We start from the raw sequence: 27,959 nt of genomic DNA, 5'->3' as shown, positions 1-27,959 counted from the left end.
TCCACCTCACTCCCCTTCCACAATCCATCTCTCCACCTCACTCCCCTTCCACAATCCTCACACAATCCATCTCTCCACCTCACTCCCCTTCCACAATCCTCACACAATCTATCTCTCCACCTCACTCCCCTTCCACAATCCTCACACAATCCACCTCTCCACCTCACTCCCCTTCCACAATCCTCACACAATCTATCTCTCCACCTCACTCCCCTTCCACAATCCATCTCTCCACCTCACTCCCCTTCCACAATCCTCACACAATCCATCTCTCCACCTCACTCCCCTTCCACAATCCTCACACAATCTATCTCTCCACCTCAATCCCCTTCCACAATCCTCACACAACCTATCTCTCCACCTCAATCCCCTTCCACAATCCTCACACAATCTATCTCTCCACCTCAATCCCCTTCCACAATCCTCACACAATCCATCTCTCCACCTCACTCCCCTTCCACAATCCTCACACAATCCATCTCTCCACCTCACTCCCCTTCCACAATCCTCACACAATCCATCTCTCCACCTCACTCCCCTTCCACATTCCTCACACAATTCATCTCTCCACCTCACTCCCCTTCCACAATCCTCACAGTCCATCTCTCCACCTCACTCCCCTTCCACAATCCTCACAGTCCATCTCTCCACCTTACTGTCCTCTCTTGTTATACAATATTCACACTATCCAGTCTCTTCCTCCCACTTATCACAACTTTTGCTTCACAGAATTCCGGTTCACTGTTCTAACCCGACGCAAGCGACACCCACCGCCCAAAAGGCCCCTCACACTTCATTTTGATTACAGTATCCATTAACCTTTTTTCTGCTGGTTGAAGAATTAAGCGACACACATTCTGAAAAACTGAACAAAAGAAGGCAATCTGGTAACATCTTCGATATGATAACCATCCATTCCTGCGATAAAACCCAGCAGAAATACCAAACTTCAAAGTGGGGAGGAATTCATTCTCAAGCTATCAGCCAGTTGCTCGATAATTGTGTTGGAAAACTGTGAATCTGGTCTTTAGTTCATAACTGTACCTTCAGAAAATGAGTACATTCTGATGTTTAAGTGCATAGATTAAGGACAGTGTTTTGCAATGGTTTATATAGGGCTTGCAGTAAAAGGGCTATCAGAAAAAGGCTATTCGCTGCTATAATCAAAAAGGGTTAGCAGTGGACATTTTAACGAAGTTTGGTGCCACTCAACACTAAGTAGCGATTGGCATTTTTACCTTTCGTGAAAAATCGTCTGGCGTAGAATTGACCCTGCTGTATGAAGTCATGGTAAGTGGGCATCAGCCAAGTCCCGCCGCACAATGCGATGCATTTCGCTTTGTCCTATTATTCTTATTCTTTTATGGGTACATTATTCCCTTTTCCATCCACGCGACGAAACCGAACCTTCAGTCCATCGACAGGGTGCACAACCGGGACAGTTTGCATCTTGGGGTAGACGGCGCTGGCCAGCTCCCAGCGCGCTGTGCTGCTCAGTTCCATCGCCAGGGTTTTGAGGATCACTTGCGCCAGCTCTTTCCCTATACAGCTCCGAACGCCCCCTCCGAAGGGCAAGTAATTGAATCTCCCCGCTTTGCTCTCGTCCCGCTCGGGTCCAAACCGATCGGGGTCGAAAGTGTCTGGGTTGAGATAGACGGCAGCCGTCTCTTGTGTATCGCGAATGCTGTATATAATACTCCAGCCTTTGGGAATCTGGCATCCCTGGGAATCAGACAACGCACGTTAGTTGCTCGAGTTATGTTATTTGAAATTGCAGTAAATACAATTTAAAAACTTGAATGAATGGAACACCGAACTAAACGCCAACATACAGTGACTTCTTCCTTTATTTGCAAATAACACGTTTCATTAAAACTGCTGCTCGGGTTCCATTTAAGTTACTAGCCAGCAGTTATTGTGGATAACACAAAGTATTGATGAACACATCAACCACTTACATTTCAGTAGTGTTCCTGTTGGGAGAGAAATATTCAAAGCGTTTTACAGGACAAAGGAAAACAATCAGAAGGGAGAAAGATTTGGGAAAAGAGAGGGCCCCAGTACCATCCAAGGGAAGGGCTTCTAGACTTTTAAAAGCAGGGAAGGAGGTGGAAAGGCTGAGTGATTCGAGGAGTGAGTTCCAAACTGCAGGCACACAGTGGCTGAAAAAGTACCCACTTATGGTAGGGTGCAGGAAGTAAGCAAAAAGGAGTGAGCCAGAGTCAGAGAAGCGGAGGGCATGTGTGATGACCAATGGTTAGAGGAGATCACTGAGCGGTGGTGAGAGGGAGGCGTGGAAGAATCTTGAAGTCAATTTGTTGGGGCATGGGAGTTTGCCAAGGAAAGGGGATTATGGCAGTGCAGGACTGTGAAGGTGAGGATGCTGCCTCTGGCGCTCTGAATGAGTTGTAGAAGGTGGAAGAGGGGAGGCCTTCAAGAAGATTATCAGAGGAGAGGCCAAGCTTGAGGCGATGGATTACAGTTTCAGCAGCAGTGAGGGTGGAGACCAATCATGGTTAGAGATGAAAGAAAGCAGTCTTGATAACTGATCAGTTGTAGGGATGGAGATTAAACTTTTGGGCCAGCACTATGTCAAGGGAAATCATATTTATTTTTGATAATGATTGTTTCTTCACCAATGATCTTCCCCTTTCTCCCTCTCCGCTCCTGAAGACAGTGTCTCCTGCTGGGGTACAGTCCAACAGCAGCAGGCACCTTCTGGTACCTCACCAAAGTGACTATTCTTCATATGTAAGCCTAGACAATAATTATTGTCAAGCTATTTGACCATCACAAGCCAGCTCGATCTTGTTCTCACTCAACTTCCATACATGCATACTTTCCAACAGAATGACTCCATAGGAACCAGGAATTGCAGCACGGTCTCCCATTTTCTCACTCCCCATCCTTGGGGCGCCTAGGCCAATTGTTGTACTCTTACTATTACCCTGGCTGAAAACAACTGATTCAGATCAGATGGGAAATGAACCTGGGACTTTCTGCATGGCTTACTGCAACTACAACTGGACCATCATTGCAGGGCAGAGGGGATTAATTATGGGTTTTTAAAGAAAATGACAATGAATAATGCTGCAGGTGAGTTCTGTGTATCTGGCTAATGGATTTCAGATACTGTACCTGTAATCACATGAAGATGCTGGACATTTTGAAAGCACATGCAGACATTAGGCAGCGCACCAGCTCAGAAACAGATTATTTCAACTAAGCAAGAACTGATGGATGCCCCAATGGCTCAAGGAGTTCATGCAGTGATTAGCTAAACTATACAGTTCAGGAAGATTCCATGACATGTAACAGGTCATGTGAACTCGGCAGGGGTGGTGGTATTGGTGTTTTTTTTTGTCAGCCAGACATTGGACACATGTGGAAACCCTCAATCGCCACGCTCAAGAGTCTACAGCCCATACTGAGAAATCCCATTGCTGCCTGACCTGCTGACTATTTCCAGCATTTTCTGTTTTTAAGTCTAACTCCTTGATTGGACCTCAGCATATAGATGTGTCAGTGGGATCTGGGATTTTTCTAGTAACCCTTCAAGCTGAGCTAGATGGCCCTAGCTGGTCAGCAGGGAAAGAGTTTTTGATGGACTGCACATTTTCTCCCCACATAGACACATCCTATGCACCTACGCCCAAAGAAATCAGGTGCAGGTTGGCAGAACCAAGGCCCAGTGACCACCAAGTATGCAACAAGAATACCGCTGGAGTTTAAGATGGTAAAACTGTGCAGTTTACCAGCTTAGAACATTGTTACTCTTTCCCTGCTTGACCAGCTAGGACCACCTAGTTCAGCTTGAAAGGTTATTAGAAATGTGTGGAAAGAATCCCAGACCCCACCGACACATCTATATGCCCAGGTCATATCAAGGAGTTAGACTTAAAAACAGAAAATGCTGGAGATACTCAGCAGGTCAGGCAGCATCTGTGGAGAGAGAAACAGAGTTTATGGGGCGAAATTTGCGGTCGGAGGCATACCTCCGGAGTACGCCTACTTCGGAAAAATCCTAACCTACCTGCGGGCTCCCGGACTTCAGAGTTTTTGGGTCCTGGGCCTGCAGGCGTATGCCTGCGTATGACCTGACGGATCCCAATGGCGCGTGCGGTCCAGAAGCGTCCCTGGATCGCGTGGGCCAGGTCAACCAATTAGAAAGGCAGATTCATCATAAATAAATAATTAACACAACTGAAATAAAAATAATGTCCCTATGTTCAAAATTAATTAAAAGTCCCTTTAATTAAGCATTTAAAATAAAAAAGTAATTTTGAGAAATAATTTTAATCCGGGCCAAAATTTACATGAACTAATTTTAAATGTTTTTGTATGCTTTAATCAGTTTTTTAATTTTAATTTAACATTTATTTCAACCCTTACACTGCTTTTACCTGGCGTAAGGGTTTCATGGGCATTTGTTGGGCAGTAGTTGGGCAAATAGCCCAGCTCTGTGCCAGCGAAAGTGTTTTTGGGTCGGTGCAGTAGATCCGTCAAGGCGAACCTAGACAGATCGCAAGTTCCAGGTTTTCACGCATGCACAGCACATGTGGAATCCCGGAACTTGTGGGGCCTTTTAGAAGGTTTATGATGGTGTACACTGCCATCAACACCATAATTTCAGGCCCAATGGTTCAGGTCGATGACCTTTCATCAGAACTCAGTATTTGCAGCATCTTCTGTTTTTATTTCACATTTCCAGCATCTGCAGTATTGTTTTAAGGAGGTAGACTTGTTGCTGAAACACCTGGAGGACTGGCTGAATATCAGGTTTAGGAGTCCTCAGAAGTTCAACTCAGTTCTAATCTCCATTTAAAATAACAACAGAAAATGCTGGAAAAATTCAGCAGGCCAGGCAACATCCGTGGAGAGAAAATAGAGTCAACGTTTCGGGTCAAACCCTTTGTCAAGACTGAAGGCCAGGCTGGGAGAGAACAAAAGAGAAGTGAAGAGACATTAACAGGTATTCAAAACCAGACGAGATGGTGATAGGACTAGTGGAGACAAAAGACGGCTCTAGATTAGGTGTGAAATGCGCTGGCAGAATGGGAGACAGCTGCCATGTGGGAGAGAGAAAAAAGGGGGGGGGAGGGCCAAAACAAAGGTGTGGATAAAAAATAAGTAAAAATGTAATGGGGGCCGAGGTTATGATCTGAAATTGTTGAACTCCATATTGAGTCCAGAAGACTGTAAAGTGCCTAATCGGAAGATGATCTCCATTTACCGTGTGGGTCATCTTGGATCAATAGAAATCCTGCTCTTCCCCATTCCCTGGATAGTCATTAGGAAACTGACAAGAAATCCTTGCCAGGCAGACAGCGGTACCAGGGTCTCCTCCTGAGAGGCATCATTGGCAATACAACTCTGCGGGGTTTCCGCGGCTCATCTGCCGAAGTTACGGCGGACCAGCGGGAGAACCTATGATGTGCATTTATGAGTGTAGTTTAAATACCCAACAATGTTCTGATTAAATTTATGGCGGTGTCTGCGCCTCCAAGTACCTGGTAGGGGGATATTTCGTTATAGTTAAGACCTGGGGCCGCTAGGATTGATTTTCGCCGGGATCCCTCTTTTTATACACGTTGCGAGGCGATGCTCCGACAATGGATTTCGATATTTATTATCGCAAACTCTTAAAAATATAACATTTCTGTATTTTAACTGACACGGCCACGCTTGAGGTTCATGTCCGGGGGTAAGATACCTCGAGCGTGTTTAAACGTGTTCATCTTTAGCTCTTTGTTTTAGCTTCACTCATTCGGCTGGGTTTACCCTTTCAGTTTAGCTGTGGGCCCCACTCTGCCCTCCCCCGGGAGCCCCCTCTGCTCATTGCGGGTGGGGAAGGCGGAGATTTTATATTAACAGAGAAGGCTAAACACAACTGAAATTAAAATATTCGTCTAGTCATTAAACTTGAATTGAACTGAATGATACCGTGCCCACATTCGCCTGGTGATACCGGATGATTTTGCAAACAAGAATGCTTGTAAAAGGAGAGTTAAATTTAAGGTAATTGGCAAAAGAACTAGATGGATGATGAGGAGAACTATTTTTACAGAACGAATTGTTATGATCTGGAATGCACGACCTGAAAGGATGGTGGAGGCAGATTCAATAGTAACTTTCTGCCTACAGGAATCATAGAAATTTACCGTACAGAAGGAGGCCATTCGGCCCATCGTGTCTGTGTCTGGCTAAAAAGAGCTATCCAGCCTAATCCCACCTTCCAGTTCTTGGTCCCTAGCCTTGTAGGTTACAGCACTTCAAGTGCACATCCAAATACTTTTTAAATGTGATGAGGGTTTCTGCCTCTACCACCCTTTCAGGCAGTGAGTTCCAGACCCCCACCACCCTCTGGGGGAAAAATGCTTGAAAATGCAACATTTGGGGGGGGGGGGGGAGTGTAACTAATTGGATCGCTCTTTCAAAGAGCCGGCACAGGCACGCTGGGCCGAATGGTCTGCACGATTCTGATTCTATCACTAACTGGCGGGATGGAAGCGCTCCTGCCACGGCGTTAAGTGCTACTTACATTCAGTTCAAAGGTCTGTAGCGCTGTCCTGTAGCCCCCAGAGACCGGGGGGAGTAGCCTCAGCACCTCCTTGACCACACAGTCGAGATAGCGAAGGCGGCTGAGTGTGTCCAGGCTCAGGTAGCGCTGGCAGTCGCAATCCCGGGACAGCTGACCCGCCTCAGTCTCTGTCCCTGTGGCCTCGGGGGACTCGGCTTCCGGGCACTCACTATCTCGAGTGAGGAGGGGCTGAAAGTACTCTTTATCCTGGATTGTGCTGTCTTGGTTGATGCGGATTTGCTGACACTCGTTATCCCGGACCAGTTTACCTATGGAGGTAGCGGATTGAAGCCAGCCCTTGTCCCAGGTTAAATTCTCTTGGGTGAAAGACCGCTGGCACCCTTCAGCCCAAGTCTGTTTGTCCCGGGTCACCGAGTCACGCCGACCGTCCGGGTCCTGAACTGCCGCCTTGTTTTCATTGCCCGGGGAGAGCTGGCTGTCCTTGTGGGGAGCTGTTTGATCCCGGGTTGTAAGGAGCTGATTGCACTGACAATTGCGGATTAAACCGTGCTGTTGCAGCTCCTGCCTCACTTTCTCCAGGACCTGGGCGTGTTGGAGGAGCAGGAGCACCAGGGATGTGCTGGCACTCGCCGTGGTGGAGAAAGCGGCGAAGATCAACTCAACCGCAGATTCCTGGATATATAAAAAGAGAGGTGTTGAGATAAATGGCAGACTGCTGGAAGGAGGCAAGGGCTGTAATTCCACCGCAGACACTGGATCAAGCCCAGAAACGATTAACTAGTTTGGTGCACAATTCATCTTTGAACTTTTCCCTGTTTGGAAAATTGCCCAAACCATGACAATACAGACACATAAATCGATACAAAGTAAAAGGACACTCAATAGGTCCATTTTAATCCCATTTAAAACGTGTTTATGTAATATAAGTGTATTAGTTTAAAATATTGAAATGCCTCCCTATTAAGTATAGTAGTTAATGGCCGTTCTTGAGGGAACTGTTTGTTCCAACAGACCCGACAACTCCAGGTTGATGAAGTTTTATCAAAGTCTCCCTTCAATGTTGTCCTTGATTATTAATCCAAACAGGAAGCTCCCGTTAGAATGGCCGGCCAATGGAAGGAAGGCGGAGTTCAGGAGATGGTCATTCAGCTGGACACACGACCCGCTGATGTCAGTGAAATCTCCAACAATGGGAAAGAGCTGACCCGGTTGTCACAGCTCAGGTATCATCAGCAGTTGAATGACGATACTGTGGCTCACTTGAGATTTAAAAAAGTTCAGAAATAAAATTCATAAAGTGCGTTGGGCTTTTTTTTAACCATAACTGTTTCACACGGTGCCAAGTCTCTGCTTTGTGCGAAGTCGGCAGTATTATTCTGCTCCTAAGCAGGGGAGTTCTTCCTGTGTCTTGGCCAACAATTATTCCTCAACCAACATCACTAAAACAGATTATCTGGTCATTATCACATTGCTATGGGTGAGAGCTTGCTGTGGGTGAGAGCTTGCTGTGGGTGAGAGCTTGCTGTGCATAAATTAACTGACATTTCTTACATTACAACAATGACTACAATTCAAAAAATATTTAATTGGCTGTAAAGTGCTTTGGGACGTCCTGATGTTGTGAAAGACCTATATAAAAGGCAAGTCGTTCTTTTCTTTCTTTCTATAGGATTAGTGCAGCACAAAAAACCCACCACTCCAATACCAAATGTGTAATAAATTGATCCAATTGACAGACTTGCCTCTATCCTCTCTCTCTACTTAGGCAGTCCCTCGGAACCAAGGATGACTTGCTTCCACATTAAAAATGAGTTCGCAGGTGACTGATGAGTCCAATGCGGGACCTACAGTATCTGTCATAGGTGGGGCAGACTGTGGTTAAAGGTTTGGGTGGGTGGGGTGCTTGGGTTGACGTGTGCTCCTTGAGCTGCCTGCACTTGGCTTCCACTTGCTCCCGGCGAAGAGACTCGAGGTGTTCGGCGCCTTCCCGGATGCTTCTCCTCCACTTTGTGCTGTCTTGGGCCAGGGATTCCCAGGTGTCGGTGGGGATGTTACACTTTTTCCAAGGAGGCTTTGAGGGTGTCCTTGAAGCCTTTCCTCTGCCCACCTGGGGTTCTCTTGCCGTGCCGGAGCTCCGAGTAGAGCGCTTGTTTTGGGAGTCTCGTATCGGGTATGCGGACAATGTGACCCGTCCATCAGAGCTGATCGAGCGTGGTCAAAGCTTCGATGCTGGGGATGTTGGCCAGAGCAAGAACACTGACGTTGGTGCGCCTATCCTGCCAATGGATTTGCAGGATCTTGCGGAGGCAGCGTTGGTGGTACCTCTCCAGTGCGTTGAGGTGCCTGCTGTACATGGTCCATGTCTCAGAGGCATACAGCAGGGCGGGTATCACTGCTGCTCTGTAGACCATGAGCCTTACTGCTGGGTTTGAGGTCCTGGTCTTCAAACACTCTCTTCCTCAGGTGACTGAAGGCTGCACTGGCACACTGAAGGTGGTGTTGAACTTTGTTGTCGACGTCTGCCCTTGTTGATAGTAGGCTCCCGAGTATGGAAAGTGGTCCACATTGTCCAAGGCCTTGTCGTGGATTTTGATAATCGGGGTCAGTACTGTGTGGCGGGGGCAGGTTGGTAGAGGACCTTTGTCTTACAGAAGTTTAGTGTAAGGGCCATGCTCTCATATGCTTCGGTGAAGATGTTGACGATGGTTTGGAGTTCGACCTCCGAGTGAGCGCAGAAGCAGCCTCTCTCCACTGTGATCTTTTCTCTATGTTATTGGCACTACTATGGCCAGTGCTTCTCTGAAGGTCCCTTCTAAGTCTCTACACCCTCTTCCTCCTCTCTACATCCAAATCAAGACTCATGGCAGTCTCCTACTCAAACTCATTCTTTCCCACAACCACAAAATCACACAACTCCTGGCTTCCTTCAGTCTTGCCATCCTGCGACAATCTTCAGGCTTTTAAACCCAATATTAGTGTCATCTAACCTAATCACTACTTCCTGATTTATACTCACCTTGGCCATCGTTCCTCAGTTTGGTTTTCAATTTATTTAAAAAGTTAGCTCCTTTCCTCCCCACCCTTATGTATTCCATTTCCACAACAAGTACATTAAAGCTAATTAAAGCTTGATTTATTTTTTAATCCAGGTTTTATGAAGATAGCTTCAAGTGTGATGGGATCTTTAATGTTCCTTGCATTCTGTGAGCTTTCCTTTCTCTCCTCAGAGGCTGCTGATAGCTGTATTGAAAAGCCAGTTATGATGTTCTCACATGCTTTTTAGTTGTTTTTCATATAATATATACAAAGTATTAGAAACGACTGTTTGGGAGTATTAGCAGTCAAATACTTGACATGTTGGTATGGCATCCCACTGTCCACCATTTTCATGCAGCCACGAACTTGTTTTTTTTAAAGTCTTGACTGAAATAGTGGATGAAGGAGTGATGTACAAAAGCATTAAGCATTTATTCAACAGGAAATTCCAACTTATTGTGAGCAAAATCTTAACATTAGTGTAGATGCTCATAGCAATGATACACACCAGTGTGCAAGACCCAGGGTAATACAATAGTTAATGTTGCTGTTATCATTTCTGAATTTCAATTAACATATACTTTCTGGTAGGTTTGTTCACTCCTACTCCCCTGATTGCTCTCACGCACTGGAAAGGGATGACACCAATTTATCCTGGTTAAGTCACATTACAACATTTTTTGTATAATTTATATTTTTTTAAAATACAGTGCCATTCTGCACTCATAATTCATCAGGGGCAATATGTCAAAAATCATTTAATATAATGGTGCTTTTCCTCCTGTGAAGCGCCTTGGGATGTTTTACTACGTTAAAGGAGCTATATAAATATAAGTTGTTGTTTTTCCTAACCCACAAGCTAAATGATCTGTTGTGTACCACTAGTCTGAAACTTGTACTCATTCAACACCTAATGCTGACGAAAGGTCCTTGACCTGAAATGTTAACTCTATTTCTCTCTCCACAGATACTGCCTGACCAGCTGAGTATTTCCAGCATTTTCTGTTTTTATTTCAGATTTCCATCATCCGCAGTATTTTGCTTTTGTACCTAATGCTGATGTTTGGTTAGAATACTGGTGACTACATGTGACGTGCCATAAAAATAAATGATTATGCTGTTCCTGAACCAGCCCCAGATGATAAAATGCTAAATACATTGAAAGATGAAACACAACTTAATTTACATATTCTATCTGATGCCATTTTATAGGTTGCACATCCAGTTTCAGTGGGTTTAACTGAGCCATCTCTGGCCTGTGCTGGGATGGCAATAAAGTGCTTAAACTGGCCTCAGGGCTTCTGGGTTATGGAGGAGGAAGAAAGCAGCCAGGGCTCCCACTCCAGATTTCTATTCAGCAACCCCTGCAGGAGGCTTGTGTATAGACATTGAGTAAGAACAAGATTGAGCGTAACTGTGATGCCCCTTATTGTTGTATAGTCTGCCAACTTTCATGGTCATGGGTCATGTGAATAATGGTCACTTGGGTGAGGGGAGCCCATGGAACTATACCTTATCAAGCTGTCAGGACTTGAGGAAAAGGGAGTCAATTGGTAAGAAAAAAGGGTCCACATTCTATATAGCGGCAAAAGTTTAAATTTGCTATTGCAGAAAACACACATATATATATATATATACATATACATACATACATATATATACATACATATATTTGTAAAAAAAGTTACTACTGTCACATACTAGTCACTTGGCATCATGTCAATTGGAATCAGAATACAAGTAATAGGTAATCCATCCACCATGCTTTCAAACTCTGCCTGCTGCAAATTTTTCTTTCCTCCAGTCACTACCTATTTAACTCCTCAACTAAATTCTCCAGCATTCCACCTGTACAAATTGGTACGTTTTAAAGCTGTATTCTATGTTAAATAAAAATTCGAACTGGGTGAGCAATGTTTGTTGCAGAGAAATATTACTAACTGCCCTGGTTATAATTGAGTAGTTATCTTGTTTAATTATAGAATATTCTGTTAATTGTAACCCTGAGTTCTGAACATTCAAGTTATCAATGAAAGCTCCTTATATGTAACTGTACAACATCCATGTTATTACATGTAACTACTGGAAAATCCCTACTCTAAAGTCTTTACATGCAGTTAATGTTGGGAAGTCCCTACCCGGACTATAAAAACTTGATGTAAGCCAGTGGTTTGCCTGGGGTGGCAGTCTAGCAGAAAGTTGTTGAAAGTGTGGCAAGCGACCTGGCAGGTGTGCAAGAAAGTATCATTTAAACAAAAAATCCTTGAAATTCTATGCTGGAGATCTGTTCTCACTTTGCAGACTTCCTCAAATTAATCCTAAAACCACATGTTATTATCTTGAGCACTCAGAAGTGAAAGAAAGAACAAACTTGCGTTTATATCGCACTTTTCACAACCTGAGGATATTCCAAAGTGCTTCACAGCCAATGAATTTCTTTTGAAGCATAGCTACTGTTGTAATGTAGGGAAACGTAACAGTCAATTTGCGCACAGCAAGGTCCCACAAATAGTAATAAGACAAATGACCAGATAACCTGTTGATTTTAGGGTGTTGATTGAGAGGTAAATAAACTCCTCTACTCTTCTTCAAATAGTGCCATTGGATCTTTTAAGAACCAGCTCATTTATATTATAGGGAGGTTTTATCAACAGGAAGGGAAAATCTAACAGCAGCAGAGAGAAACATGGGTGTCACAAGTCTGAAATGCTTCCCCATTCTCCCACCATTGCCATGTCCTCCCAATATTTTCCATTCCTCTGTTTTTCCCCCATCAGTTTTCTCTTCTCCTTGCCTGAAGACATTGCTGATGTACAGTTCCATGGGGATCAATCACCTTCTGATACCTTATCCAAGTGTTCATTCTTCATGTTTGAGCTTAGACAGTCAGCAACAGGCTATTCAACTGGGATGGGCACCATATCCAAGCCTATTCTGATTCTCAGTGATGATCACACAAAGCATTTCCAGCAGCGACAGTTCATAGCAAAAAAAGAGCAGGAACTCTGGCTAGTTTTCAGCTCTCTAACCAAAGGTCTTAAAAGAAAGTCTTGCATTTATATAGCGACTTTCACAACCACTGGACATCCCAAAGCGCTTTACAACCAATTTTTGAAGTACTTTTTTTTTAGTGCAGTCACAGTTGTAATGTAGGAAATGCGGCAGCCAATTTGCGCACAGCAAGCTCCCACAAACAGCAATGTGATAATGACAATATATAATCTGTTTTTTAGTGATGTTGATTGAGGGATAAATTTTGGCCAGGACACTGGGGATAACTCCCCTGCTCTTCTTTGAAATAGTGCCATGGGATCTTTTACGTCCACCTGAGAGAGCAGACGGAGCCTCAGTTTTAACGTCTCATCCAAAAGACAGCACCTCCGACAGTGCAGCACTCCCTCAGTACTGCACTGGAGTGTCAGCCTAGACTTTTGTGCTCAAGTCTCTGGAATGGGACTTGAACCCACAACCTTCTGACTCAAACCGAAAGTGCTACCCACTGCGCCACGCCTGACACTTGAGGCCAGTTTTAACACCCCACTGAGATCAGCTAACTCTACACAAATCAGGGATTGAACCTGGGACCTCTCTAGTCTGTATGGCTCAGCTAATCACTACCATACCCAGCAGTGGGGGAGCAAAACATGTGTCTTTATCAAAAGAAATCGCCTAGTGATACAGAAATAGTAGAATACATTCCCTATGCAATCCAAAATACGACATTGAAAGATAACAAGCATTGATGGTGAAAAAAAATACATGGAAGAAATGAGAAGAGAAAATAAAAAGAATAAGGAGAAAAGTTAGGTTTACTAATATTCAATTTTTAGAGGAAAAATGTAATGTGATGACATATCTGTTGCCTGACATATTTAAAGGTCAGTGGGATATTAACTAGATCAGATATCCTGCCACTAGCCTTGAGATGAGGTTTATTTTTCTGAAATGATTCAAACAATAGGTCCCAATTTCTTATGGTACAAGTATGAGCACATAATCTGCTTCAGTTTCATCATGCTGTACCAAGGCAGTAATTATTAACACAAGAAAGCATGGAACAATAAAATGGCATTTGATCCATCAAGTCTATTTATTGCACAGACCATATACAATCTATCCTATCATGGTCTTTACTCCACCCATTCAAACTCCATGATCCCCAAAGCTAATAAAACAAACCTCCAGACTATTCATCTATAAATGAGTGCGAGTCAGCAGAGAGTGCTGTGAGTTTGGGTAAGTGTGAGTTAGGGTAAGTGGGGTGTTAGGTGCTCTTTTCAAACTTTAACTCTGTGGGTTGTAGTTAACAAGGCCTTTCTGGTGCAGAGTGACTGTTGGCAAACCATTTAACTGGTGTAATTAGAGGGATTGATTTCATTTAAATCCAATTAATTAAAGGGGATACTAGCATCTAAAATTGGGCAGAGGGTGTCCATAACTAACAATAAAAAAATTAATTAATTACATAGAATGGAGCAGGCGATGTGTTACTGTTGCGAGATGTGGGAGCCGGTGGACCCCATTGAGGCTCACGGTGATTGCGTCTGTGACAAGTGTCTGCTGCTACAGGAACTCCAGCTCCGTGTTGATGAGCTGGAGTCTGAGCTTCAGACACTGCGACACATCAGGGAGGGGGAGATGTACCTGGACTCTGTGTTTCAGGAGGTGGTCACACCTATGAAGTTAATTAATTCAGATGTAGCCCATGGTCAGGGACAGGACGGTGTGACTACGAGTGAGGCAGGTACGGGGATCCAGGAGGTAGTGTTGGAGGAGCCGCAGCCCTTGCTCTTGTCCAACAGGTTCGAGGTTCTTACTCCCTGTGGGGGCAGGAGCAGGGACTGCAGGGAGGATGAGCAACCTGGCCACAGCACCGTGGAACGGGGGGCCATTCAAGAGGGGGGAGTAAATAGAAATGTTGTAGTGGTAGGGGATAGTATTATTAGGGGGATAGATAGAGTTCTCTGCAGCCGAGAGCGAGAGTCCCGAAGGCTGTGTTGCCTACCCGGTGCCAGGGTTAAGGACATCTCCTCTGGGCTGGAAAGAAACTTGCAGTGGGAGGGGGTGGATCCAGTTGTCGTGGCCCATGTTGGTACAAACGACGTAGATAGGACTAGGAAGCCGGTTCTGTTAAAGGAGTATGAGCAGCTAGGGGTCAAATTAAAAAACAGAACCTCAAGGGTAATAATCTCTGGATTATTACCTGAGCCACAAGCGAATTTGGCTAGGACAAATAAAATTAGAGAGTTAAATGCGTGGCTCAAAGACTGGTGTGGGAGAAATGGGTTTTGCTTCCTGGGACACTGGCACCAGTACTGGGGCAGGAGGGAGCTGTTCCGTTGGGATGGGCTTCACTTGGCCAGTGCTGGGACTAGAGTCCTGTTGGATCATATAACTAGGGCTGTAGAGAGGGCTTTAAACTAACTAGTGGGGGGGAGGTTCCTAGAGAGCAAATAATAAAAATGACAACAGAGAAGGTCATAGACTTAGGTAGCAGTGGGGAAATTAAAAACCAGAGCATGTCAGGAAGGGGCAGAAGGTATGGAGTAAAAGGTAAAGTAATAAAAAGGGCAAAAGCAGGAACTAAGTGTCACAAAACATATTTGAAAGTTCTCTATCTGAATGCATGTAGCATTTGTAACAAAATAGATGAGTTAATGGCACAAATAATTACATATGGGTATGATCTTGTGGCCATTACAGAAACATGGCTGCAGGGTGACAATGCCTGGGAATTAAACATACCAGGTTATTTAACGATCAGGAAGGACAGGCAGGAAGGAAGGGGAGGTGGGGTGGCTATGTTAATAAAGGAAGGAATCACTGTAATACAGAGAAATGATATTGGGTCAAAAGATTAGGATAATGTAACAGTTTGGGTGGAGATAAGGAATAATAAGGGGAAAAAAACACGAGTGGGCGTAGTCTATAGGCCTCCGAACAGTTGCAACTCTGTTGGACGGAGTATCAATCAGGAAATAGTTGAGGCTTGTAATAAGGGAACATCTATAATTATGGGGGATTTTAACTATCATATTAATTGGACAAATCAAATTGGGCAGGGCTGCCTTGAGGATGAGTTCATTGAGTGTATTAGGGATGGGTTTCTTGAGCAGTATGTAACTGAACCGACCAGGGGGCAAGCAACCTTAGATCTGGTCCTGTGTAACGAGACAGGATTAATTAAAAATGTCCTAGTAAAGGATCCCCTTGGAATGAGTGACCATAACATGGTTGAATTCCATATTCAATTAGAGGGTGAGAAGGTTGGATCTCAAACAAGCGTGCTAAGCTTGAATAAAGGAGACTATGAAGGTATGAGAGCGGAATTGAGTAGAGTGGATTGGGAAAATAGATTAAAGGGTAAGACGATACATGATCAGTGGTGTACATTTAAGGAGTTACTTTACAACTTCCAAAAGATATATATTCCACTGAGAAGAAAAGGGTGTAAAAGAAAAGACAGCCATCCGTGGCTAAGTAAAGAAATTAAGGATAGTATTCAACTAAAAACAAGGGCATATAAGGTAGCCAAATCTAGTGGGAGGATAGAGGATTGGGAAAACTTTAAAAGGCAGCAAAAAATAACAAAAAGGTTGATTAAGAAGGGGAAGATAGATTATGAAAGTAAATTAGCAAAAAATATAAAAACAGATAGTAAGAGTTTTTATAGTTATATAAAAAGAAAAAGGGTGGCTAAAGTAAATGTTGGTCCCTTAGAGGATGAGACCGGGAAATTAATGGTGGGAAATATGGAGATGGCAAAAACACAATGAATATTTTATATCAGTCTTTACAGTAGAAGACACTAAGAATATCCCAACACTGGACAAACAGGGGGCTATAGTGGGGGAGGAGCTAAACACGATCAAAATCACTAAGGAAGTGGTACTCGGTAAAATAATGGGACTCAAGGCGGATAAATCACCTGGACCTGATAGCTTACATCCTAGGGTCTTGAGGGAAGTGGCAGTAGGGATTGTGGATGCATTCGTAATAATTTTCCAAAACTCCCTGGACTCAGCAAAGGTCCCGGCAGACTGGAAAACTGCTAATGTAACACCCTTATTTAAAAAGGGCAGTAGACAGAAGGCTGGAAACTATAGACCGGTTAGCCTAACATCTGTGGTAGGTAAAATTTTGGAGTCCATTATTAAGGAGACAGTAACAGGACATTTGGATAATCATAATTTAATAGGACAAAGTCAGCATGGTTTTATGAAGGGGAAGTCATGTTTGACAAATTTGCTGGAGTTCTTTGAGGAAGTAACATATAGGGTGGATAAAGGGGAACCAGTGGACGTAGTGTATTTAGACTTCCAAAAGGCATTTGACAAGGTGCCACACTAAAGATTATTGCTTAAGATAAAAAATCACGGGATTGGGGGTAATATTCTGGCATGGATAGAGGATTGGCTATCTAACAGAAGGCAGAGAGTTGGGATAAATGGTTCATTCTCAGACTGGCAATCAGTAACTAGTGGTGTTCCGCAGGGGTCAGTGCTGGGTCCCCAACTCTTTACAATCTATATTAACGATTTGGAGGAGGGGACCGAGTGTAACATATCAAAGTTTGCAGATGATACTAAGATGGGAGGGAAAGTAGTGAGTGAGGAGGACATAAAAAACCTGCAAGGGGACATAGACAGGCTAAGTAAGTGGGCAGAGATTTGGCAGATGGAATACAATACTGGAAAGTGTGAGGTTATGCACTTTGGCAGGAAAAATCGTAGAGCAAGTTATTATCTTAATGGCAAGAAACTGGAAAGTACTGAAGTACAAAGGGATCTGGTGCACGAAACTCAAAAGGTTAGTATGCAGGTGCAGCAAGTGATTAAGAAGGCCAATGGAATGTTGGCTTTCATTGCTAGGGGATAGAATATAAAAATAGGGAGGTATTGCTTCAGTTGTACAAGGTATTGGTGAGACCGCACCTGGAATACTGCATACAGTTTTGGTGTCCATACTTAAGAAAAGACATACTTGCTCTCGAGTCAGTACAAAGAAGGTTCATTCGGTTAATCCCGGGGATGAGGGGATGGACATATGAGGAGAGGTTGAGTAGATTGGGACTCTACTCATTGGAGTTCAGAAGAATGAGAGGCGATCTTATTGAAACATATAAGATTGTGAAGGGGTTGGATCGGGTGGATGCGGGGAGGATGTTCCCGATGATGGGTGAAACTAGAACTAGGGGGCATAGTCTTAGAATAAGGGGCTGCTCTTTCAAAACTGAGATGAGGAGGAACTACTTCACTCAGAGGGTGGTAGGTCCATGGAATATGCTGCCCCAAAAAGCTGTAGAAGCTACATCATTACATAAATTTAAAACAGAAATAGACAGTTTCCTAGAAGTAAAGGGAATTAAGGGTTACGGGGAGCGGGCAGGAATTTGGACATGAGTCTAGGTTCGGATCGGACATGGCCCTGTGGGTAGCGGAGCGGGCCCAGGGGCCGTGTAGCCTGATCCTGCTCCTATTTCGTGTGTCTAATTCTGTTAGATTCAGGAGATGGTTCTGTGATCGTAGATTGGCAGTTAGGATCAGATCAGCCATGATCTTATTGAATGGCGGTGCAGGCTCGAGGGGCCGATTGGCCTACTCCTGCTCCTATTTCTTATGTTCTTATGTTCTTAAATATTCAACCCTATCCAACATGCAACACTTCATTCCCTTGGCTGGAAACAATGCCATGAAGTATTTTATCATCTTAGTCTGTACCTATCTCTATGGACTCCAATCCTATTCTCAGTCAGATACTTATCCAACTCCTTTATGAAGGAATTGAGTGACACAACTTCAATGCTTAGGTGGGAATCCACTGGTCTGAGGGAAAATACTTATCTTCTGATCCCTAGTTTTATTAGAGGTGGACCTGAAGTTCTCCAAGACAGCAGCGTGCATCACTTCATTGTGACCAGTATCAATAGGTCAAATTATTTGGGCTGCCTAGGTTGGATAGTGAAAATCCTAATATGCTGTCCATGTTAATTTAGGGCTGATCGTCTTGACACTGGTGGATAAATCACTATCTAACTTGAGTGCACAAGGTAGGCCTGGATCACAAGGTATGGAGCAGAGACTCCTCTCCACCATTACCCCCCAAACCATTAGGCATTATAAAATATACATGTGGAATAATTACAATCAAGGCAAAGATGTAGAATTGATAGCAACTTGGCCATTATTTAATTACCGATGTAGAGTTTGTGTGCAAGTAGCACCCCCACATCTTCTTCCTTCCTCCTCCTTGGAGATGTCCTTTCTGAAATCGCATGCCTATTTCAATCTTATTGCCTCTGTATCTATTTTATCCTAAACGGAGACATCATTTTTGAGCCTATGTGTTGTAAAACATTACCTGTTTTGGCTCTTTGAGCCTGTGAGAGAATACAAGTACAGTACTGCAAATAACGGAGCTGAAGAAACTTATAAAAATACACTTAGTTTAGCTGATGCCATTGAATATCTGCTCAGAGGAGAATGACAGAGAAAATAAAAAGCTGATATCAGTAAAAATGGCCATGAAGCTGTCGGATTGTTGTAAAGGAAACCTGCCATCCTTACCTGGTCTGGCCTATATGTGATTCCAGGCCTGACTCCTTAACTCTTAACTGCCCTCTAAAGTGGCCTAACAAGCTGCTCGGTTGTATTAAATCGACAAGCCGCAGTGGTTCAAGAAGAATGCCCACCACCACCTTCTCAGGGCAATTTGGGTTGGGCAGTAAATGTCGGCCTTGCCACCAGGCCTACATCCAAAGAATGAATTTAAAAATATGAATATAGGTTCTCATGTAAGTGTAGCCATTGATTTCACGCTTGATTGAGATATGAAGCTACTACTTCCCAGAACCTTAACTTGGCAAATTCATATTTCTTTTGTAAGTAAAGTGCAGCAGCTTTGATGTAAGATTACCATAAATTCTAAATAAATTTGGGCTATGTCCAGCAGTTGTGTCAAAAGAGCCCAGTTGGGCAAACACTAAGAGTATTGGAAGAAACAAAGGAAAATGCTCATCTTTGTCACACTTCTCCACCCAATCAAGACACAGTTAGCCACACCCAATGTGATCCATTTTGATAGCGGAAATGAGTTGTGGATTAAGCCAATTGTAAAAGAAGGAAGATAAGGATTCTGAAGTTTGAGTACACAGATCCCTTGCCTGACCAGTGAAAGAGGAAACTAGAATGGAAGCTACTTTCTTCACCTGTCATTAATTCTATTAAAATGAATGTTATACCCAGAGAAGGTGGCATGATCATTTGTACCACCTTAGGGAGGGTGAACAATGGAACAGTACCGTATAGGCATTTGGTATAATCACTCCATCAGGGTCAAGGTCGAGTTATATTTCCAGGAACCCCATCACCAGAGCAAAGAGCAGTGGAGACAGAAAGGACCAAATTGTGCCCATGTACAGAGTCTGCATTTTTAGTTTACGCTATTGTTCTTGGTGTTGACTTTAAAAGAATAATTAACTTAATACTATTAACATCGAAGATTGGTAGCTACAGAATTGCTTCGATCCAAGCAATATCTTGTTTGCAGTTGCTGGCTTTGAATTGAATTCTGACAGCCAGGAAAGAGCTGTGTGTGTGCATATTTACAACATACGGAGCGTTTTGTAAGTGTGCAGAAGGAGAGTCCACTTTATCAAAGTATTACAAAAATAAAGATGGCTTAAGTTAGTAAAGTGCCCAGCATGTCCCAAGGACCCTGAAACACTTCTTGAATCCAGTTTCCCAAGCCTCTGGAGTTACATTCCGTGTGATGTCTAAAGAAAGGGGTGTGAAAGCCTCCCTGAGGGCATCTCACAGTACTCCAAAGTGGGGTCTGGTTAGGACCGATGCAAAAGTAGCAGTATAACTGCACTCCAAGGCAGAATGTGTTTACATTGCCTGGCTCCTGCCGGCCAGGAACTCTTAATCATTCTTCTCGGGTGTCTGTTCTGCACTCCCAGAATACATACGTGTACAGATCTCTCTCAACAGCTAAAAATTGAAACGTTTCAAGCAAGGTGACCCTTGGGCTTTTAAATTAAGTGCAGGTGTGTTTAAAAAGAGCCCACAGGGTTCCAGCCTCAGTATCGTGCAAACCAGGGTTGACACTGCACTGGATTTACACACCATGCACTGTTAAACCCAGCAATGTGAGATTACCCCACCACAGAGCCTCACACCAATTCACTCAGACCATGATCCAGATTAACACTGTAAATTTAACATCACAGCAACATGGAAATCCCTTCACACCAACACTAAATTTGCCGTGCAACTGCTTCCTTAAATTCAGTAAAATCAAAATCATTGTAGAGTAGGAAAATAAATTGTTTGTTGGTTTATTCAAATCTCTCTTCGAGTTGAGGTAACACTAAGAGACCTCTCCAGGAATGATATGTATCAAGCATAATGTTGAGTAGGTGTCAAGGATCACTGAGTGATGTCCTTCTGATCATTGGTGGCATGTCTGGCTACCTGCAAGTGGTTTAATGGGATTTCTTTTACATTGGGTTCCTCCTATCAAAGTAAAATGGAGCTGAAAAGGAGGAAGGATAAAAAAAATTGTACTTTTGCCAGGACAGGTGAGGTGCAGCGTGTTATCACAGGCACAGTTTAGAACACTATTTTCATTTTTGCAATTATCTCACTATGGGAAGTCTAATTTAGAGATAAATATATATATTATTTTATGTCTTGGTGTCAGTAAAAGCTGTTAGTTCAGATGATGTTCAAGAATTTTCTGGAACTTCCCACTTACAATTTACCAAGCCATGTAAACCCCTTGAATGGGCTACATCTCTATAATGCATTCCGAGGTATCTCTTACTCTATATGTCATGACCAGTGCAACTACATGAGTCTGTTACATTTAAACTACCAAAACACATGGTGTAAACAGGAGTATTATCTTCTTACAAGCTATATATAATTTTTCTATTCAGAAGCAAGATATATTAATGGCTGATTAGTGAAGTGAATCTACATTCCTCTCTCCGTTTTTGCTGTAGTTTCTGGGAAGTTCCTGATGTTGTTCAATTTCAATATCGCTATATTGACCCATCAGTGGAATAAATCCAATGAAAACATTATCAATGGTGAGCTTGAAACAAATAGTTCATTTACACTACAGCTTTAGTGTTGCTTTAGTTCCTACTTTACACCAATGTTAGAGGTGCAGTAGGAATCCAGATTCAGGGCCCAGCCTGAGTACAGAGAGAAGCGGTGTGGGACAGAGGCAATCTCGTACCCCTTGGATTTGTCTGCGTAGTGTGTAACTCCAGTGCCCTGTCAAACTGACTTTACATTGAGGGGTGTTCATTTAAAAAGTGTTTGGCACTACCATCTTCACTCTGTACGTGACGAAGAGGAGCTGTGCCTATGCATGTAACCCACTGATGGGCAGAGCAGGCAGTTAGTATAAAGAGGATACTATACTACCTAGCTGGAACCAAAGCTGCAGCTGGTGGTCTGAGAGGACCCATTCATGCTATACTTCCAAACTCTATTCCTACTTCCGTTTTGAAGACGGTTCAGACCATTGGACTGAAGCTCTGAGTGATGACTCACAACACACGTGCACTAAACTGTTTCTGCCTTTTGGAGCTATTGACAATAGTTTTATCATTATTGCCAGGAGGGACAGTCAATTGGAGAAAGGTTTCGGATATAATTTCCGTTAAAAAAAAACTCTCTAGCTCTACTCGATTTGCCCTTGGGAGATCCGGACAGCAGAAGACCGCATTCACAGCACAGCTATACTTCAAACAGCCAGTGCTGGGGGGTCAACTGTGCTGCAGATGGATTCGATCCGACGTGAGCTGTTTACACATCGTCTTAAGTAATGCCATGAAATGGGAACCGCTTCGCTGGGACCCTAAAAGGTGGTGAGTGATGTTACCCCGAGACGGTCAGCTGCAGTATATGTGTACAGAAGATGTATAATAGCATATGTCAGTAAGATCACTATTTCTGTAAACTTAGGTTGAAACCATTTGCCTTCGTGCAGTTTTAACTTGCAGATAGTTCAAAGATTCAAATGTTTGCGCGTTAAGGTTCATAGTTTTATTTATTCGGGAAGCAATAGGCAAAATGACGATAATAGAAATAAAGATTGTAAAAAATAGAAAGAAAAATCGGAAAGAGGATAGAGGATGAAGATGAAAGGAATAGATACGTTCTCAGAGTCGGGATCCGATTACCTTCAATTCCTGGAGGCTCAGCTCCTTCCCGTTCTCCCTCGCACTGTTCACCATAAAATCCAGCGCATCGGGGTTCGCACCTGGGCTGCTTCTCTGTAGTTTTTCTGTGATCGCTTTTTCCAAGTACTCGTGCAGTGCGTTACGTGCTTTGATGCCCTATTTAAAAAAAACAATTATACTGCACTTAAAATGGTCTCAGTCTGAGTTCACTTTATAGTTAAGGCTCATCGAGATCATACTGTCTGATAACTAGATTCAATGCGGCCCTCAGTCTCGGATTTAAAAAGCTGAACCAACCATCAGATAATGCTGGTTTGAATCTGATACTTTCCCTTTTTGAATTACAGCATTTACACAGAATGAGTGTTCTGTACAACGCTGAACCTACTTGAGTGGAATGATTTTTTGAAATGCCACTGTCATTTAAGATATAGTTGTGTGCACACAATTATATCGTAATATAAAACTTTTGGGAAAGTTTAAATTCAAAAGTTCTGCGTGAATATAAAAGCCCGAGTTCAGAACGTTTAAAACGTCCTAAAATACAAAGGTGGAGAATAAAGATGGGCGTCTTTGAGATTTCTAAACTCCAATACTGTTTGCTTAGAAACTGAAGCAGCCAAAACCTTCTTTCAATGTAGCACCTTATCTCCTCTGGAAAACAATAAATACAAGTCTGATGGGCTCACGCTTCACCCAAATGTGCTGGAGGTTGAATGAAACACAGATCTGGTCTGTGGGAGAGGGGATTTTATTGAGTCAGGTTGCAAGACCGATGGAGTCTGTGAAACACACAGCACTGAACAGTCCAATTGTCCAACTACTTCTACACGTCCATTGTTGAGGTACTTTCAGTAGGAACAACAGACAGAGATAAAATCTGAGCCCATTTTGGGTAAAGAGACGATGAATCGAAGGGGCCGGTGAAGAGATTGCACCGGGCGGGAAATGGATGCCGGAGATCGGGCTAGATAGACCCGTGCCGGCTCGGACCTTACCTTCCTCAGACCGCTGAAGGGGATGTCCAAAGGCAGCGAGAAGATATTGTCCATCAGCTGCTCGAAGATACTGGAGAGACGGTCGAGCTGCTGATCGGCCGCCCGGAGACCGAGCAGGATCCGGATGGCGATGCAGAAGGTCAGCGCTTTGGTGGCGGGGTAGACGGCGACCGGAGCCCGCTCTCCGCACCATCCCCGCACCCGACTGCGGACCATCTGCTGAATGCCAGGGATGTAGCTGTCCAGAGCGGCGTGGCTGAACACCCGGGCAAGGATCTGCAATGACAATTGGAGCGGTAGAGCAGAGAAAGGCGGTCATTCCCTCCCTTTAAATACACCCCACCCCTCCTGCTCACTGTGGTATATTAAATGCTTAAAAGATCGACATGTTTCCAAATACACAAGAACCACAGCGCCATAAACGGGACCATTCATTCACCTTTAACAGACCCGACCGACGCTCCTATTCCAGCCCCGGAGTCTGGAGGTTTAACCCGACCATTCACAGCCCATAAACTCATTGCAATCTGGTGTTGTCCAAAGAGACCCACCCCCCCTTTCCCTCCCCAACCAAGGAACGAATGGCCCGCTCCTTACTCTCCTCCTCTGGCGGTGCAGGTCCCCGCTGGAGTTGGCCAGCGTGTTGAAGCCCAGGAGGATCCTGGTGCTGTGAGGCCACTGAGCGCTCACCAGGCTGTGCTCGCCCATCAGGATCTTGCGGATATTCTCCGCCCCTGTCACTCGGATCACCGGCCTGCCCAGGAGGTGCGTTTTGAAGACGTTTCCGTATTTCTCTCTCCTCGAAGCGTGGAAATTGGAACCCTGCCGAAAGAAGGAGTGACTGAGAACTGAGAGCGAGCTGTGCGAGTCCAGGCACAGGCTGTGCATCCAGAGTACTTCCGTCAGGTCAAAACACCTGAGATTAAAGCCAATTGTTTCAGGCAATCCAGGGTGTTTGGAGGAATTATCCACAGGCAGATCCTCCAACCACCCGTCCTCTAGCGGGGAATGGGTCTGATATTGACCATCTTGTCAGCCCCTGTCTCATAAAAGTATCTAAAGAACGGGACATTCTCCGCGGGAACACCGTGCGGCTCAGTTAGAATGTGTGCCATTTGAGATGTGCTTTCTCCACAATATCAAACCCATTCTTCTCATCTTCCCGCCCGGCGGACCGAGCCCCGCCGCGTTTCCCGTGCAGATGTTATTCCTTCATTACTAGTTACTGCTCACTGTTCTTTCTGTACCATTAATTATTATTGTGTGAATACTCTCAAATCAATCATTTTCGTCTTACTATGAAACGGGTGGCTGTAATGCGAGAACACAGTTCGGATCTTTTCGCCACGCTTTCTCCGGCCACATTCAGTACTCAACATGACAAAGTGTTTTCTTCCACGGGTTTATGAAGATTTAAAAAAAACATTTAAAATAAAGGCTCGTGTGAGCGCACTGTGAAAACTCAGATTATGACACACTAACATGTATGGAAACATCCTCTCAACCAGCTGAAGGCACAGCAATGTTCTCGACTTTATTGGGAGCAGCGCTGTGTTACCCACCTGTCGGAGGGGGATATAAATCAAAGAGCCAATAAATGAACAAACTGCCTTAGTGGGGCGCCTCCTGGTTTATCAGAATAGATAAAACGCGTTAGAAAAGAACGCCGATTAGTTCATTTCGCCGCATTTACAGTAATAAAATATTATAGAGTTCACCAACTCACATCACCAGCAGAGATAGAATAATCAACCAGCGCGGATCTCCCGGTATAAATGATTAACTTGCAGCTTTGCACTGCTGACTAACAAATGCTGCCTTCTCCTCCATACCTGTACCATCCAGTGTAGCGTCTCTCCGAGTAATGGCCAGCCCATCGAGCCCTTGGGAAGCGGCAGCTTGCTGTCCCTGTCTCTGGTCACATTCCAGCCCAGGGTCCACAGTTGCCGGGACACGGCGAGCAGGAGCAGCACCGAGAGCAGCGAGGTGAGCGCAGTAGCCAGCGCCGACAGGTAGTCAGCCCCGAGTAGGAACATCGCCGGCAGCTCGATTTTCACCCAGGAGAGAATCCTGTGCCTCTTATCCCTGCCCGCCGTGAATTTACAGTCTGGAAATGAGTTTTTTTTTAAGAAGACAGGGACGTAGTTTTCTCCCCCAATATCAAGGCAATACCGGTAACAAGCAATGAAATGCCCCAAATCTCAGCTGGGCTCTTGGGTGAATCCCCGGTGTCCGCTCGTCACCTACACACAAAAGGTTAATTTGCTTAAAGACAAATAGAAACAACTCAAACCGCCATAGATCCTCAGTGAAAGTATCAATTACAATAGTAGGGATTTAAAGTGATTGTCTACTAAAACTTGCCCAATAAATTGAAAATTAAAATCCGTTTGAAAATGTCTCTTCAATCGTTGTTATAGATTTTTTAAAACAAAAATGCAATGGTATTTCACCGTAATGATGGTCAATTTGGTAAAAGAGAAATACTGGAAAATAAATTACGTTTTATAAACACAAAAACATGTATTCTTGCTGCAATCGTAGTTTATTTACTGAAACTTTCCAATTTCATTCGGGTTACGGGTCGTCTGAGTCGCGAATGCCATTCTCAACTTGCAATATGCAGTACCTTTGTTTTCTATCCTGCAGCATTTACAGAAATAATCCCCTTAAGCTTTGAATACAGAATATTTGAATGTAGAATAAAGTGCGGCGCACCACGCACATCCTTTGGTTTAGTTCCCTCAATAAGGTAACACATGGTAATAATGTTCCTTTCCTTTCTACCTCAGTGCAGCGTTCATTGGTTAGGACATCAAACTGCCTGGTATTTTAAAAGTTAGATTTTACTGTTGGAAATCATCTCCTATTTAGTTGTGTCATGTGAGAAAAGATAAAATATGGAAGTAATGTTAACTATTATCCCGGCCAACTAATGACAGTGTGTCACCCCATACCCAACAATTTGTGGATTCAGCGCATTGAACGAATCTCCGTACCAAAAACTAAGATGACTTACACAGAACAATCCACAAACATACAACTATATAATTAGACCAGAACATAATATGACAAACGTTGCCACAGAACATTCCTTGTTAGAGGGAGAAGTTTCCAATAATAGTTCTGGTTGAAACTGTTCTTTTAAAGTATTCCAATAACCGACGTGTTAATAATTTGATCAGTTCCAATGTTTGGATTTAGTTTTGATCTTGCGTTCTGAAAACATGTCGATTATGATCTGCTGGCCAGCGTTCCATATCTAACCAGCAGCGCCCACACTCCGAGGCAAGACCTTGCGAGAACTCCGGCGGCAAAGCGTGAAAGTTTACAGTTTTTAATCACACGTGTCAGTGAAACACTCAAAACAAATAATAGATTCGCTAGCGAGAGAAACCGTCAAAACTTACTCTTGGTGCCAGGCGTGCAATTGAAAGCGCTCGGATGAGTCAGTCCTGTTTTATCAGACCGCAGAGCAGTTTTCGTTCAAAATTCCACCATAAACGTGCTCCGGATGTGTATTGGTGGGTTTTTTTGTGTACAGCGTTTTTATAGATATTCACTAACCAGACCATCCACCTCCTCGGATGACGTCGTTGGCAAATTTAAATACTTTACAGAGTTGCAATGGTCAGATTGTGATAATCCGTGCCAAATTAGAGGGATTTAGGGGGAAGTGATCGCGGTGATTAAAATCGAAGGAGCGAGAAAGAGTGAGTGGGAGAGCAGGCAACGTGACAGATCACTGGCGCTACCGGGACTCTGTGGGAACTCAATGAGAGAACAGGTAACCAATAGCAGGAACTGCACCAACTCCCCACATCGACACAGCCAGCCACTGCCATAGATCCTCCCATAGAACAGTCAGTACACCCCAAACAACCCTCTGCCAAAAAAAACCCCGGGTATTGCGATCAAAAACTACTTCTGTCATTCACTGAGAAAGGCTGAACACTTTGTTATCTTTACCAGTCAGTTTAACCCTGGATAAAGTCAGTGCCTGGAGGCATGTCTTTATGAAGTTTTCATTTATCCATTATAAGGCAATGTTCGCATGCAGGGGGAATCAATTCATACAGTTTGGCATTCTGACTTTAAAGAATACAAGACAAACACAATTCATGGTCTTATACATCTGCTATATATGGCATTATGATAATGGTTACGTCGCGTGCTTCTATTTAAT

At 43.8% G+C, this 27,959-nt stretch overlaps 1 protein-coding gene across 1 annotated transcript; it reads right to left on the bottom strand.

Annotated features, from left to right (window-relative positions):
• Positions 1–41: 41 nt before the first annotated feature.
• LOC147113557 (cytochrome P450 26C1-like) lies at positions 42–27,363 on the bottom strand. The gene is made up of 7 exons (XM_085994796.1): positions 27,184–27,363; positions 25,606–26,016; positions 24,371–24,595; positions 23,774–24,049; positions 22,776–22,931; positions 6,542–7,213; positions 42–1,722 (listed from the first exon to the last, which is right to left on the bottom strand). Exons 2-7 carry the CDS (start codon positions 25,807–25,809, stop codon positions 1,354–1,356), a joined length of 1,902 nt encoding a protein of 633 aa, XP_085850922.1. The 5' UTR covers positions 25,810–26,016; positions 27,184–27,363; the 3' UTR covers positions 42–1,353.
• Positions 27,364–27,959: the final 596 nt, after the last annotated feature.

Source organism: Somniosus microcephalus, chromosome 8 (genome assembly GCF_052327205.1).
Source record: "Somniosus microcephalus isolate GS21.2 chromosome 8, FLI_Smic_1.0, whole genome shotgun sequence".
Lineage (NCBI taxonomy): Eukaryota > Metazoa > Chordata > Chondrichthyes > Squaliformes > Somniosidae > Somniosus > Somniosus microcephalus.
The sequence above is the reverse complement of the archived record's forward strand: the minus strand, read 5'-3'. Positions and strand labels throughout refer to the sequence as shown.